Source organism: Acanthochromis polyacanthus, chromosome 10 (assembly GCF_021347895.1).
Source record: "Acanthochromis polyacanthus isolate Apoly-LR-REF ecotype Palm Island chromosome 10, KAUST_Apoly_ChrSc, whole genome shotgun sequence".
NCBI lineage: Eukaryota > Metazoa > Chordata > Actinopteri > Pomacentridae > Acanthochromis > Acanthochromis polyacanthus.
Genome location: NC_067122.1, coordinates 8,829,563 through 8,843,614, shown reverse-complemented (window position 1 = coordinate 8,843,614; position 14,052 = coordinate 8,829,563). Strand labels below are relative to the sequence as shown.

The 14,052-nt window shown below is 42.5% G+C and overlaps 1 protein-coding gene across 12 annotated transcripts in view; it reads left to right on the top strand.

Moving 5' to 3' along the window:
- rapgef2b (Rap guanine nucleotide exchange factor 2b) overlaps positions 1 to 12,316 on the top strand; it is a 117,087-nt gene extending 104,771 nt beyond the window's left edge. For 10 of the 12 annotated variants that reach the window (XM_051954365.1, XM_051954363.1, XM_051954362.1 and 7 more), the window contains 7 exons: positions 814 to 1,037; positions 1,558 to 1,725; positions 2,188 to 2,337; positions 4,066 to 4,267; positions 4,367 to 4,896; positions 5,832 to 6,247; positions 9,563 to 12,316. In XM_051954365.1, the coding sequence (XP_051810325.1) occupies positions 814 to 1,037; positions 1,558 to 1,725; positions 2,188 to 2,337; positions 4,066 to 4,267; positions 4,367 to 4,896; positions 5,832 to 6,199 (1,642 nt within the window). In that variant the 3' untranslated portion in view covers positions 6,200 to 6,247; positions 9,563 to 12,316. The remainder of the gene's footprint in view (positions 1 to 813; positions 1,038 to 1,557; positions 1,726 to 2,187; positions 2,338 to 4,065; positions 4,268 to 4,366; positions 4,897 to 5,831; positions 6,248 to 9,562) is intronic. The other 2 variants (XM_051954361.1, XM_022211035.2) reach the window with 2 other exon arrangements.
- The last annotated feature ends 1,736 nt before the right edge of the window (positions 12,317 to 14,052 follow it).

Here is a 14,052-nt window from a genome sequence, read left to right as displayed (position 1 = left end):
GTTGTACCTGTCTTTGAGGTTTCAAATGCACATCAGTCCTCCGAACAGCCAGAGATTCTGGATATAGATTATCATGCTTTACATTCTTGTGGTCAAATGGGTTATCTTTACGCATACCGAACATTTGATGGAAAACACATGGAAGCCCATGACATGAACTCCAAACAGAAGAAGAAATGTTTTCACTTCTCCACCTGCAATTAAGACGTAGTATCTTGAAATTACAAGCGCCGTATAATAAGACACTAATCTCTAAAATATGAGCTGCTTAGTTGTAATTACAAGATACTGAAGCTGTAATTACTTGAAAATGTTTTTTTATGGGATGTGACGTCTTTCTTTTCACTGACAAGAACAAGTGTGATTTCCCACTGAGTAACACTGAGGGCAATTGTCAGGGTTGGCTGAGACCAAGAGCAAAGAAAAAAAAAAGATTTTACTACTACTACTACGAGCTCTGACTCAAGCCACAGAAATGTAAACTATGACTGTGCTACACTAGTCCCTGTTTCTACTCCCCTGTTGTTCGACTACAGCCACCATCCCTCTGCCCCCCTCTGCTGTCTGGAATGTCTGGAATGTTTTGGAGTGAGAGAAATATCTAAAGCTGCTCTCTGCATGTCAGACTTTGAGTGCCATGCTCCATATGTAGCCCCTTAGTATTAAATACTCAGTTTTACTAAAATATTGGTGCATTTACACACACATTGTATTAAAGCAGCACATTAATGAGTCTTCCTCTACCCTCTTCTACTTGTGTGTCCGTCTTTGTTTTTCCTCTTCCTCTGTCCATGTGGACGCGTGTGCGCCCAGGTCTCTAAGTCAGGGTAGTGCCAACGCGGCGGTGCTTGACGTCACTCAGACAGGTGGGCACAAGAAGCGGGTGCGACGCAGCTCCTTCCTGAACGCCAAAAAGCTTTACGAGGACGCCCAGATGGCCAGGAAGGTCAAACAGTACCTGTCCAACCTCAGCCTGGAGACGAACGAGGAGAGTCTGCAGACGTTCTCGCTGCAGTGCGAACCCTCCATCAGCACATGTGAGTTTCTATCAGCCATATACGTCAAGAAGATGTACTCATTTATGTGTTAATTTTAATAGGAAATAAAAATTTGATGCAGAAGGTGAACCCATTATGTCACGTATCCCGCTGCAGAGGCGTCCTTCTGCGAATCATTTGGAGAATTAGGCACTGAGGTCTTTATGTTGTTTATGAGCATATTCCTCCAGAGACACGCACACATTCCCAGGATTCACAGCCCAGAGGCAGATGCTTAAGGACTCATTGGCTGGGAACAAAAATGACTGAGCTGTCAGGCCCGTTTCCCATTGTTAATGCCAAACCTCACTGGCTGTTAAAGCACTAGGGAGTGGTGGTCGAAGGATTCTGTATGGCAAACAGGCTTACAGTTGTGATCGCTACAGCAGCCCTGATGATTGTTTTCTTGAACTCCACAGTAAATTCCTGCTTCCTCATAAGTCCTCTTTCGTGCACATTTCTCATTGAAGCCTAAAATGTGACTTTTTATTAAAACTTAAATGTTTTTCCCCCACATTAGTACCCAAGAATGCTAGTGGCAAACGACCAGACACTTCTCCGGTTGTGCCCAGAGCTGCCAGTCAACAAAGGGGCCAGTTGGCCAAAGGAAACCAGGCCCTCCAGGTCCCCGCCGTGGCCCTCTACCCATCCCGAAAGAAAGTGCCAGTCAAGGATCTGCCACCTTTTGGTAAGAATAAGCAGTGTACGTTTAGGTAACCTAATAATTTTAATACATATCAGATTCATAGCATTTCAGAAAAGGACTTTCTTTTAATCTCACTGTGAGTTTTTTTGTATTAATCCAGTGATTCAAAGCTGCCCGTATCCTAAAAAATAGTGGTTCTAACTGTAATAATATAAATATTCTTCTTCTCTTAATAATGCTGTGAAGGTTTACTAGAAGAGGAGGTTGTTTACACCTTCTGTTTGTCTTCCTGCATGCCATATTTTTCCTTCCTCATCCTGTTATTTGCAGACAATAGCAGAGCTACTTTCTTTGTGACAGTGCTGCCACCTGCAGGCCGTCTGGCGACAAACAAATTTAAAAAAAAAAAAAACCCAGACAATGCAGTTTAGCATCCCAACACCCCGGGGGGAATGGCAGCCTTCCTCATGTTAATTCTGCTCATCTTCTCGCAAATGTCCACAGGCACCAGCTCCCCTCAGTCCCTGAAGAAGATCCTTTCTTTGTCAGAAGAGGCGAGCGACCGGCACCGGAGGCAGGCAGAGGACACCATGTCCAACGCCTCCTCCCAGCTCTCCTCCCCTCCCACCTCCCCCCAGAGCTCGCCCAAGAAGGGTAAGCCAATAATCTTACCTCCCTCCCTCTCTTTGACACCACACTCCAGGCTGCTTGTCTCTGTTATAACTGGCCACAAATGCCACCTGGTGGCAGCCACATGCACGGCAGCTCTCATTTTGCTAAGTTATGTGTTCAGATGCCAGTATTTTCCCTCAAAAATGAAACTTTTGTTTCAACCTTATTCTAAACCGAAGTTGGTTTTTGTTAATTTTGTTACCTAGGAAACATTAGCAGACTAAAGAGTGCAGCAGAATGAAGTCGAAAATGTATGTACAAGAAGCTTACTATGAATTTTATGAACTACCATGAGTCAACAAATTCCTGTCACAGATACGGCAAGTCATGCTAAGGCCAAGAGTTTTCTTACAGGACTGAACTAGTACAGGTCTGGTGGTAGCTAGTCTGGAGTCTTTACACATGGATTCCCGCCTAACTGTGTAGAATTTATGTACAGGTCTGGCTCTGGTTGTAGATTCCGTTGAATGGGATCGTTTGCCTGTAGCCCACGGGACTTTTTTTAGACACTTTAGGTTGTAAATATTCTGATTTCACAGCAAGACCTCATGGGTTTTTCTGCAGTTCTGAATGTTGAGCAAAAATCCAGCAGCACTTTTCGTTTGGAAGCTGCACACCTACAGGGCCCTGTGGGTTGATGCTTCATCCTTTTTTACTGTTATATCATCCAGGAGATTCTATTTTTGACATTTACAGCAGTTGGCACTCAAACCCATCTCGCCAGACTTCTGCTCTCTCCACATATCTGTCGTAAAGGCTTCTCTTAAAGTTTCATTTCAGTATTCTGGGGAGGTTATTAGAATTATTTATGCTTATAGTAGGTGCAAAATATGACCACTACACTAGGAAAACTCCATAGCTCAGCGGTGGTAAAAGCCTTAATGACTGTTGCCTATAACTAGAAAATATGTCCTTACACCTTTAAGCAGTCAGCAGCCGTGATTTATCCATATTTTCACAGACTTTACTGCACCATTCAAAACTTTTCCACACACTTCAGCATTGTGATTTAACCCAGAATGTCTTGGTAAACTGCTGTTTCAGTAACAATCCAATGTACCCATCCCCAGAGAGCTAGTCGGCTAACGTGGAGACGGGACTGTACCATTACCTCTGCATGTGATGCCTTGTTTAGAGCTGACAGAGTTGAGATATTAGAACTAGAACACAAGTTCAAAAAATGTTTACCGGCATAAAGTAATTAGGGAGACCAGCGTGTAGAGAACTGTGTGAAGGCTTTATCATCCTTGGAACTGGCTTTAATGTGGTATTTTCTATTCTCTCAGATAAATGGAATGATTTTAAATCTTGTCAACCAAATTTCCATCTTGAAAAAATAATATAATAATCACAAGTTTATTTAGATGGCACCCTTAAGAACAGCATTTACAAAGTGCTTTGACAGTCAAAACGTGCAAACACAGCAAAAATCAAGCAAGACATAAGGAGACGAGGCAGGACAGTCAAATAAGTGAATAATTAATGAGATTAAGATGCACCTCAAACAAAGGAACTGGGGCAGTTTAAAGTTAGAAATAAAAAATTAAAGAATTAAAGATGACGTCACATAGAAGAACCAGGCAGCTAAAATTAAGATAAAGTACAATAGTATTACAAAGACGCATTTAAGACTGAGGTTGACATGCTAAGTTAAACTAATTACACTCGCAGTCTCAACAATAACCCTCCTCCTTCTCCTCTCTCCATCAGGTTACAACCGGATGGGAGACGCCTACTCAGACTCTGGTCACAGTGAGATCTCCTCTCGCTCCAGTCTCGTCAGTAACTCCTCCTTTGACATGGCCCAGGAGGAGAGGAGGCTTCGTCACTCTGGAGGAGTCGGAGAAGCTCACATTGGGGGACCACGGCTCGAACGACGAGCCACCACCGACCCCGACCAGTACAGCCTGGGGTAGGAGCACCGAGAGCTCGATTAGAAACTCTTTTTTTTTCTTCAGAAGAGGTGACATCACTTTCTTGTTTTTTCTCCTTTTTTTTAATCACATCCTAGGTCATATTCATCAATGCAGGACTGTCGGGGTATTTACGCTGGCTGCCCCACAGTACTCTCCTCACCCAGCTCAGAGGAACTGACTCAGGATCAGGGCGATCGCGTTTCCCTTGATGCTGCAGACAGCGGCCGCGGCTCCTGGACTTCCTGCTCCTCCGGTTCTCACGACAACATCCAGACCATGCAGCAGGGACGGAGCTGGGAGACTCTGGCCTTTGGGGGAGGCGGTGGTGGAGGCGGGATTGGAGGCCTCCCTCCAGGAGGACCAGAAGCCTTATTAGGGGGTCCTGCTGCGCTGTGGGCAGCACAGGCCAGGGGAAGCTGGGCGTCTGCCAGCTCCTCCTCATCCTCAGCAGCGTACTGGGGGGAGGACTCTGAGGGAGACACCGGCACCATCAAGAGGAGAGGAGGAAAGGATGTCAACGCCGACCCAGAAACAAGTAGCATCACATCCACCGGATCAGAGGAGGCAAAGCAGCTCGGCCGACCGTCTCCATCGCCCATCACTGCTGGGGGTAAAGGCCTCATTTGTGAGTGAACTCTGTTCACAGTCCTGTTCATTTATTAATGTTTGTTTTGATAGAATATATGTGTACTGTTATCATACCATGTGCTGCACAGTGGATCAATGGTTAGCATTGTTGCCTCACAGCTAGAAGATCAACGGATCGCGTCCCAGCCTGGAATTTTTCTGTGTGGAGTTTGTATGTTCTCCTTGTACATGTGTGGGTTTTCTCCGGCTCCTTTCCACACTCCAAAAACATGCTGAGGTTAATTGGTGATTCTAAGTTGTCCATAAGTGTGATTGTTTGTCTCTATATGTAGCCCTGCGATCGCTCTGAGTTGACTGGAACAGACTGCAGTCCTCCCTGTGATGAGGGGGGATGGAGCCTATCAATGAGGATTAAGCTGTGTATAAATCATGGATGGATGTTGTTATAGCTGTTTAGAAATACAGACACCCACAGAAAAAAGCAGTGCAAAAACTAAAGGATAAGAATGACTGGTTTTGTTTCTAGCGGCTGCTGTGCTGGGCTATTTATTGTGGCTTTCTGAAATGTCAACACATTTTTATACACATTGTGCTGACTAAACAGACATATGTGTTAATTAGTAAGCATCAGAGCAGGCTTCATGCTAAAGGCCAGTCTTTATGCTGACTAAAACTGTGGGCAGATATGAGGGTGGCATGCCCTTCTCATGTAACTCTTGCATATTTTCCAAAATCTCAGTTCTTTTAAAGATGCAGAAATTTGTGCTTCAGACAAGACATGTTAATCAAGCAGTGTAGGTTGAAGAAATTCAGCATTTAATGACAACATTATACATGGAGTTTAAGCTGGAAATCTTTTTGTTGTTCTACTCTCTATGTTCATTTTCATTTCCTGTCATCCCTCCACTATCAAAATTTTCAAGGAGTTTTATCTTCAGCCGTCAATAAGTGTCTTCTTTTGTGCCCCTTCAGCTCGGAAAGAGGGCCGTTACCGCGAGCCTCCCCCGACTCCCCCCGGCTACACTGCTCTGACCATCTCTGACCTTGCTGAAGGACAGCACCCAGCCCCGTCTGTCCCCACGTCCACAGCGACCCACTCGGGCCGCCGGCCACCGGACTACACCACGGCTCTGCAGCGCTCTCGTATGGTCACCCAGTCGCCCGACTCCCATCAGGCCCACCAGGGGGCCAAACAGCGGGCGGGCGGCCTCCACCGCACTCGCTCTCCAACTGAGGAGCAAGAGCCTGAGGAGGAAGAGGAGGGTGAGTCCTTGTCTTCCAAACTAGTCGCTCTGAGGAAGCCAGTGGCTCAGCACACACCAGAGACTCCCAGACCATGAGAGTGTGTGTACGGGGGTAAACAGGCAGGGCCCCTCTCCCCAAGGCAGGTAAAAACTCATTTATCAGGTCCAGTGAACCTGCATGTGATTGGGAACACACAGCACTAGTAGGACTGGTCCCGCTCCAAATTCCAAATGTCAGCTGAAATTCTGTACGATCTGGGGATTGTTTATTTGGAGCGGGACCCTCACCTTTAACCCACAATGTGCCATCATGCATGAGTCATACCAGTTGGATTAGAAACTCACTACTTCTCTGCCACCACACATTCTGCTCTTCTCTCTCACTCTCTCACACACTGTGTCCGACAGCATCCATCAGCAGACACGGTGTCGCTAGGATCCTCTCACCCATGCAATCAGACTCAATGCCTGAAAACATGCACCTCCATCCTCCTGCACCAGCACGCACCCGACTCGCCTGCACTCACTCTGGATGAATTTTGTGTCATTTTAGCCGTTTAGCGCCGAACAGAAATCCTGAAATGTGAATCGCTGTGTGACTATTATGCAGTAAGTGAGGTTGTGCCACAGTCTGGTCAAGGTGATACATGAGCTTGTAAATTCCAATTTGAAAATGTTCTCCTATCTAGCAGACAGCTGTTTGTTTCCACATTATTGACAACTGCTGTTCCAGGGCGAACCAAACTGCAATTTTTATCCTCTGCACTGTGACAGATGTTACTTGTCTGTGCAGCACAAGCACACGGCTCAGTAAAAACCATCACCAGCTACTTTTACAAACACCAGTCTTGAGAGCATTTTTCCACCTGCCAGGCTGCCATTGTTCTTTCTTCATGTCATAGAAACAAGGCTGCAGCTATCGATTATTTTAGTAATCGAATATTCTCAAGTAATCAGATTAAGCGCTTGGCATGTGTGTTTGAGCACCAAAAGCGAAAGTGAGCACACTGCGCAACAGAAATAACCGTCCTGGTGGAACACAGGCAGACATCTGCAGTGTGTTGTACATATGTAGTGTAGTACAGGGGTATTTAACTAAAACTCTAAGCCATGGGAACCTACATGTATTTAGTGGGTGATGCAGAAATCATATAAATATGTTTTTGTTTTTTTCCGTTTAAACTGCTACTGATAGAACACAAATAAGAAAACTGATGAATTTATTAGTATTTATTACAGAGAATATTCAATCAGTAACTCTAGTTTCACTTTGATTTGGCCATATGCAGAATGAATATGATGAGGACATATGATGCAGAAAGTCTGAGTTAACAAAGAAAGTTTATAACCATCTTTGTATCGCTTAGCTCTGAGGTTTTAATTTTTGTGAGCTCACACAAAGAAAGTCTCACTATGTCTGCCTCAGTAGTTCAGCCCTCTGATCTGCTAAACGCCGTAAACACTAGAAAAGCCGCGCTGGTTAAAATAGAAGCGTCCCGTCAAATTTAAATAAGATGGCGTCTGGGTCAAACCGCGGTTCACCGCTTACTGACCTGGGGTGTAGTATATGGTGGATTAAACGAAGCCTCGATTCAGAGAATTCTGCCTCGAGGAGTTTTAATCATTGAATAACTCAAGGAATCATTTCAGCCCTACATGGAAAAACAAATTGCAGACTTCAGATTTGATTGAGAAAAGTAAATAATCACAGTGAAACAGAAACACAGAGCAAATGTGGACTTAGTTAAGCTCCTTACTCTTGAGGGGATGGTGACACATAAACCACTGCTTGGTCTCCTCTATTTATTGAAGGAAAAAGTCAATTCCTGCTCTCTGCTTTGATTTGTTGACAGGTTCCAATGCCAAGGATGTTTCTCAAGACATGCCAGTCATGAAGTAACATAGTGCTGCTTAAACGCACAGCACAGTTCCACTCATAGTTTCATGATAGACCGCAGCTGTGTTGGAGGAGTGTCCCACACGCTCAAGATTCCCCCAAAACATTTTAGTCCTCTTGACAACAAGTCAGTGGTTTCTATATATTTTACAAAACGAAGCCCAAATCTGCAATCCACACACAAAATCTGAAAACAAATCAGTTTTTGGGGCTCCATGAGACACCTGTATTGTAGATTTGATCTTGTAGTACGTATATAATGTTGATGCTGTGGTATATGATGAACTTCAGAGTGATATTCTGGGCTGTATTTATCCACTGTGTCTCTTAATGTCTGCAATTTCTGAGAAAAGTCCTTGTACTAAAAGATTTGAGTAATCAATATGATATGACAGGGTTTTTAGTAACTTACTGTTTCAGTCCTAACATGAGCATGAAAACTTGTTTTTGTTATTTCTAACTGAGTAGGTAAAAGAGACTAGAGATGAGGGGATGGAGGAAAGAAGAAGTGAAAGTTTCCACACTGTGAATACACCAGACTTGTCTAGAGTGTGAACTGGAGCAGGACAGTCATTAACCCTCGTGTTGTCCTGCGAGCCAAAATTGACCCGTTTTAATGTTTGAAAATGTGGGAAAAAATATTTATTTTCACAGTGAAGCTTCTGATACCACATTTTCAACATTTTTGGGAAATTTTTGAACATTTTTCAGTGGGATACAAGAAATGTTAAAAGTGTTTCTTAACAACATTCACTTTTTTTGTGAATGGTCTTGAAAAAAATGTTAGAAGTTTTCCTGATAAATGTGTCATCACTTTAAATATTTTTAGGATTCTTTTTTTTTTGGAAGATCTTTACCCATTTTTTTGAAAATATTTGAAAGATTTTTCTTGCCAAATTTGGGGATTTTTTTAAAATACTTTTAAGGGAAACTTTTAAGGAATTATTGGAATTTTCTTCCTGAATGTTTTGCAAATTTTCAAAAAAATTTGGAGAATTTTTTTGCTGACTTTTTGAATTTTTTTTCAGACAAGGAAAGAGTATTTTTTGGTGCCTGTAAATGAGGACAACAGGAGGGCTAAACAGAGCCAGAACACATCTGCCACCCAACGTAAATGTTTGTATCGCATCAAAATGCCAGCAAATAAGCTTAAAACTACTTCTGCAAATGAAGCTGCATAAGACGCTCGGCTGGTCAGGTGTCAGCGGGTGGTGGCGTTTCCAGCAGAGTTTAAATCAGCTGCTGCTCACAAAGGATCGGCATGCATCAGTAACCTCCGTTGAAGACTGAAAATGACAAAAAGTCATCCATCACTGTCGAGCTTTAAATTGCTCCCAGCTAAGTTGATTGGACGGCAGGAAATCAATCAGAAAAGTGATGGGATGCTTTGGCAAAACATCCCGCATTAAAGTCATTCAGTTTGTCTCTATGACCTCAAGGAAGGCAGGTTTTCTTTCTGGTCACACATCGCTGCAGCATGAAGTCTGGAGCCTTGTTAGCAGTTTAAAATAAAATGCTGCTCATTGTAACCTCTGACTGTCTGTGTCCCTTTCTCTCCACAGAAGATGAACAGGTGTCAGCGGTCTGAGGGACAACAGCGGACGCTTTTTTTGCAGTAACTTGAAGTCCCCCTGGTTCGGGGTGGGCAGGATTAAAGAGACCAATAGACTCATCATCCGTTACGTATGTGCCTGCCTCTTCCACTCGGCTCTCCCTCCTAATCAGTGGATTCCTCTGCTCATCTCCCTCCCCTGCCTTAAAGCATCATGGGGGGTTGAATGACCCTGCATGCAAAAAAAAATACTGTGAAGAAGAGACGGAGAGAAGGTCAAAGACGATGACAAAATGCCTGGCACTTTGGAGAAAAATAAAACAAGAAGAAAAAAAAAAAAGGGACTACAGAAAGCTAAGTGGTGCCGGCAGGGTGGACCCGGCAGCATCCACACAGAACCACACAGATGTCGCTGTTAGGAACGGGACCGGCTCCTTGAGACTGCCCCCCCACCCCGTAAATCCAGTGACAAACCCCCCCACCTGTTAACACAACGGCATCATGACGTGTTGAGCTTCATCTGCACTTTCTCATTTTCTACTTTCTAAGAAAACAGAACAAATAAAAAACCAACGAAGCAGACTGTTGTTGAAGACGGAGAGAAATACCAGTTTGACTTGACTCTTTGATTTTCAACTTCCCACTACATTTCTTTTCCTTGTTTTGTTTTTTTTTCTTGTTTTTTTTTTGTAGTGATTGCACTCTGGGGGCCCGAAAAAGAGCAACCGAGTCGGAACGTCGTTTCTCTCCCTGGACTGAAGCAGCCCGTCTGTCGTCGAGTGTTCGAACTTCTGAATCCAGTATTATCAAGTTCACATGTGAAAGCTGATCACTTGTTGGTTTGGAGGAGGGCTCAGCTGGGAGAACCAACATGCACAGTGTACTGACATGCCTACACACACAAAATACATTTTATTTACCAGTGCATAGACAAAAAAAAAAAACTGTTTAATTCTAAAACTAGCACTTTCAGCACAATCCTAGATGTTCCCAGACATTTGGCCTGGATACCAGGGTATGAGTGAACCATATCTTCCTGTCCCACCTCAGAGCGTGTCTGGTTTAGATCTCAGTCTTCTCATCATCTCGTCGCTTTCTGTCACGCTGAGATTCTACTGTTTTGACGCCGACCTGCAGGTGATATGAAAAAGCACAGAGGTGATCGACCACCCGCTGAAAGCCACGTGAGACCCCATCGTGTTGGGCTCCACGGCTGAGCTAACCGAAGCTACAGATTTGTGAATCGTGACCTGAAGGAATCACAGACCAGCAGGATTTCAGAAGCTGCCAATGTGTTCATGTTGAGTGTACCTCTATCAAAGCTACCTTTGCAAAAATGATCTTGTACAGAGTCTTAGAATACATGTATTTCCTTTGAAAAATGAAAGTATCCACTAATTCCAATTTGGCTTTTTTTCCAACCCCGACACACGCCACATCTTGTGAATGTCCAAAGCGCCTTATGATGCCATGTTTGCATACGTTTCTTTGCATCGCTGTTCCCAATGAGAATCACCTGGTGGAGTGAAATGCCTTATTCAAGATACTTTCCCTGACTTTTTTGATATGTTAAGACTCGGTACAAGATGAAGTCGAGCGTTTTCTTTCGGGTTCGGTATCATCAGACTTGGACTGCGGCCGTTCTTCTCCATTACGGTGCTGTAGATCCTTTTGTCTGCTGCACACAGGGTGAGCGTGCATCCTTCCCTCTGCTGCCGTGCTACTAGATTCATCCTCAAACTCTCCTCGCCTGTTACAGACATCAGCTCAGTGGATGCTGTATTTATCTCGCTAACGCCTGCATCCAGTTCTCCACCATATCCCGCCATCAGTGGAAGTGACTGAAGATATTTTTTTTCTTAGACTCCGGTGGGGAAGTTGACATGAAGGTTTTTTGTTTTTCTTTTCAAGGCTGCCAATCAGAACGATTCTAAATCCAATTGTCAAAAATGTAACTTTTTTGTTTTGTTTTCTTCTATCACTGAGTCGCACTGATCACATTGATCAGTCTTGGAAACTACAGACTGAGGAAAAAGATGAATGAGTGCAGTGTTTTCCACTGTGTTCTGTGACTACACACTAATAATTTCAAAGGTTTCCTTTTTGTTCTTGTAATTTTTTGTAATGGCTGCAGATAGATTGTTAATAATTTGTTTGTAATACAGTGGTGACATGCATCATTCACTTTCATTCAATTCTGAAGATAGTGTGCATATTAGCGGGCCGAGTCCTATTTCGAAAAACAAAAAGTTGCACAAAAATGTACAAGCGTAAAGATAAGTGTAGTAGGTAGAACTGCTACTCCGTTTGGTGTGTGATGTCAGTGAGAAATGTACATTTAGCTGGTGATGACCTTCTTTTCTTCATTCTTTCTTGTACTACTTTGACCTGTATGTCTTTTAAAAAGACAATTGGTGGAGTATGTATCAGTTGTTTTTGTATTTTTAATACAATAATTGTAAATATTGGTTATATTTTTGTTCAAATGTACTATGTTTATGCCTCAACATCCAGTTTATATGAAGCTGGGAATCAATAAATACTGCATAAAGAATCAACACCTAGGTTTTAATGCACTTATTCATTTCTTCTGCATTTTGATGTCTTTTTTTTTTCAAGGTCATTTTTCTTTCCGAGGTCTCCCCCCCTCCCCCCGATACCGTCTAGTGTTTGCACAAGTCATGGAAGCAACTTGAAAAGTGTAACGCTCATACTTTTCTATCTGACCGCAGTGTGTCAGAATTAATAAAAAAGAGATATTGAAGTCTCCCCTTGCTTTTATTTACTTGTTTGTTATTGTCTTATCTCGAGTTGAGAGAATAGCGCAGGTCTCCGCTGTCATTTTTTTACTATTCTAATTTATTTCATTTCTCGCTCGCTTCTTTCATTAGCTCTTTCATTTTCTAATAAAATCCAACAACTCCAGCTCACGTCTCCATAATATGAAAAATGAAGTGATATGAAGCTTATTACGTCTGGCCACTGCTTTGGAAATACCTGCTGCTTTTGTTTAGTTATTCTGTAAGCAATGCATTGAATTCACATTTTCTTTTTCAACATTAACCCTCGTGTCGTCCTGCAGGTCAAAATTGACCCGTTTTGAAGTTTAAAAATGTGGGAAAAAAATATATATTATCATCGTGAAACTTCTGATGTCCGGAAATCTTTGAACATTTTTTGGTGGAAGAAGAAATGTTAAAAATGTTTCTTGAGAACATTCACAAAAAAAATCAACCAAAATCCAGCGAATTTTGCTGGATTTTGGTTGATTTTTTTTGTGACTGTTCTCAAGAAAATATTAAAAGTTTTACTGATATGTATGTAATCACTTTAGATATTTTTAGGATTTTTTTGGGAAGATTTTTACTCATTCTTTTAAAATATTTACAAGAATTTTTTGCCAGGTTTGGGTTGTTTTTTGTTGTTGTTTTTTTTTAAAATAAAACTTTCAAGGGAAACTTTTGAGGAATTATTGGATTTTTTTTCCTGGAGGTTTTGCAATTTTTTCATAAAATTGGGGGATTTTTTTTGCCAAATTTTTGGAATTTTTTTCAGACAAGGAAACCATATTTTTTGGTGCCTGTAAATGAGGACAACAGGAGGGTTAATGCTGGGAATTACTTCTATTTTTATTCACTCTAGGAAGATTCAAATCAGAGTTACTACTGTTCAAAACTGCAGTCATCTTCAGCTAAATTATATAAGTATAGCATTCTGTTTTTTTGAATAATTATAGTACTTTTAAGAGCTGGAATGATTAGTTTTCCATCTTACCTGCTGTAACCACAAGAGGGCACTGTTGCTTTTATAATCAGGCTCCGGACTGGGCATGACTGGGTTTAAATATGTCACTGTGATTGAGAAGTCTTCAGTACAGGCCTCGTTTTGATGGGGAAAAAAAGAATATGCTCATTACAAGCCCACTCCATCCACCAGATAAACAACTCCTCCGACGTTATCGTCATCATTGGTGTCGTAAAGCTTCCTGTTTATCAGAGCGTGGGTTCAGATGAGGAGATGCCCTGCGTTTGTACGCTTTGACATTCCGACTGCAGCTTTGTTACGCCAGTAAACACCACATCGCACCTCGACATTTCCAGTCCTCATGAATAATGCAGCTAGATGGTCCTGCTTTCCGCTATCACAGAGCCGAGGGCCCCGATTTGTCACACTCTCCAAAAAAAAAAAAAAAAAGACACATCCCCAGCGCAAAGGACAATGAGCTGCCTGCATATACACCCAAACTTTCAGCCTAGCAAATAAAGGTAAAAAAATGTTTCCCTGCTTCACTTCTGTGTCTATTCTCAGAATCATACAGAGAGAAATTTGGAAGATGTGACATATTTTTGCCAAATTCCAATAATGGGAGGTTGTTTTCAGGCTTCCAGGTTGGATTTGGAAGCTAGACACCTTCTCTGCTCTGAAAAGTAGGCTTAAAACGGTACTTTTTGATAACGTTTATAGTAGAGCAAGCTCAGCTATATCTTTCCTCTACTCTGC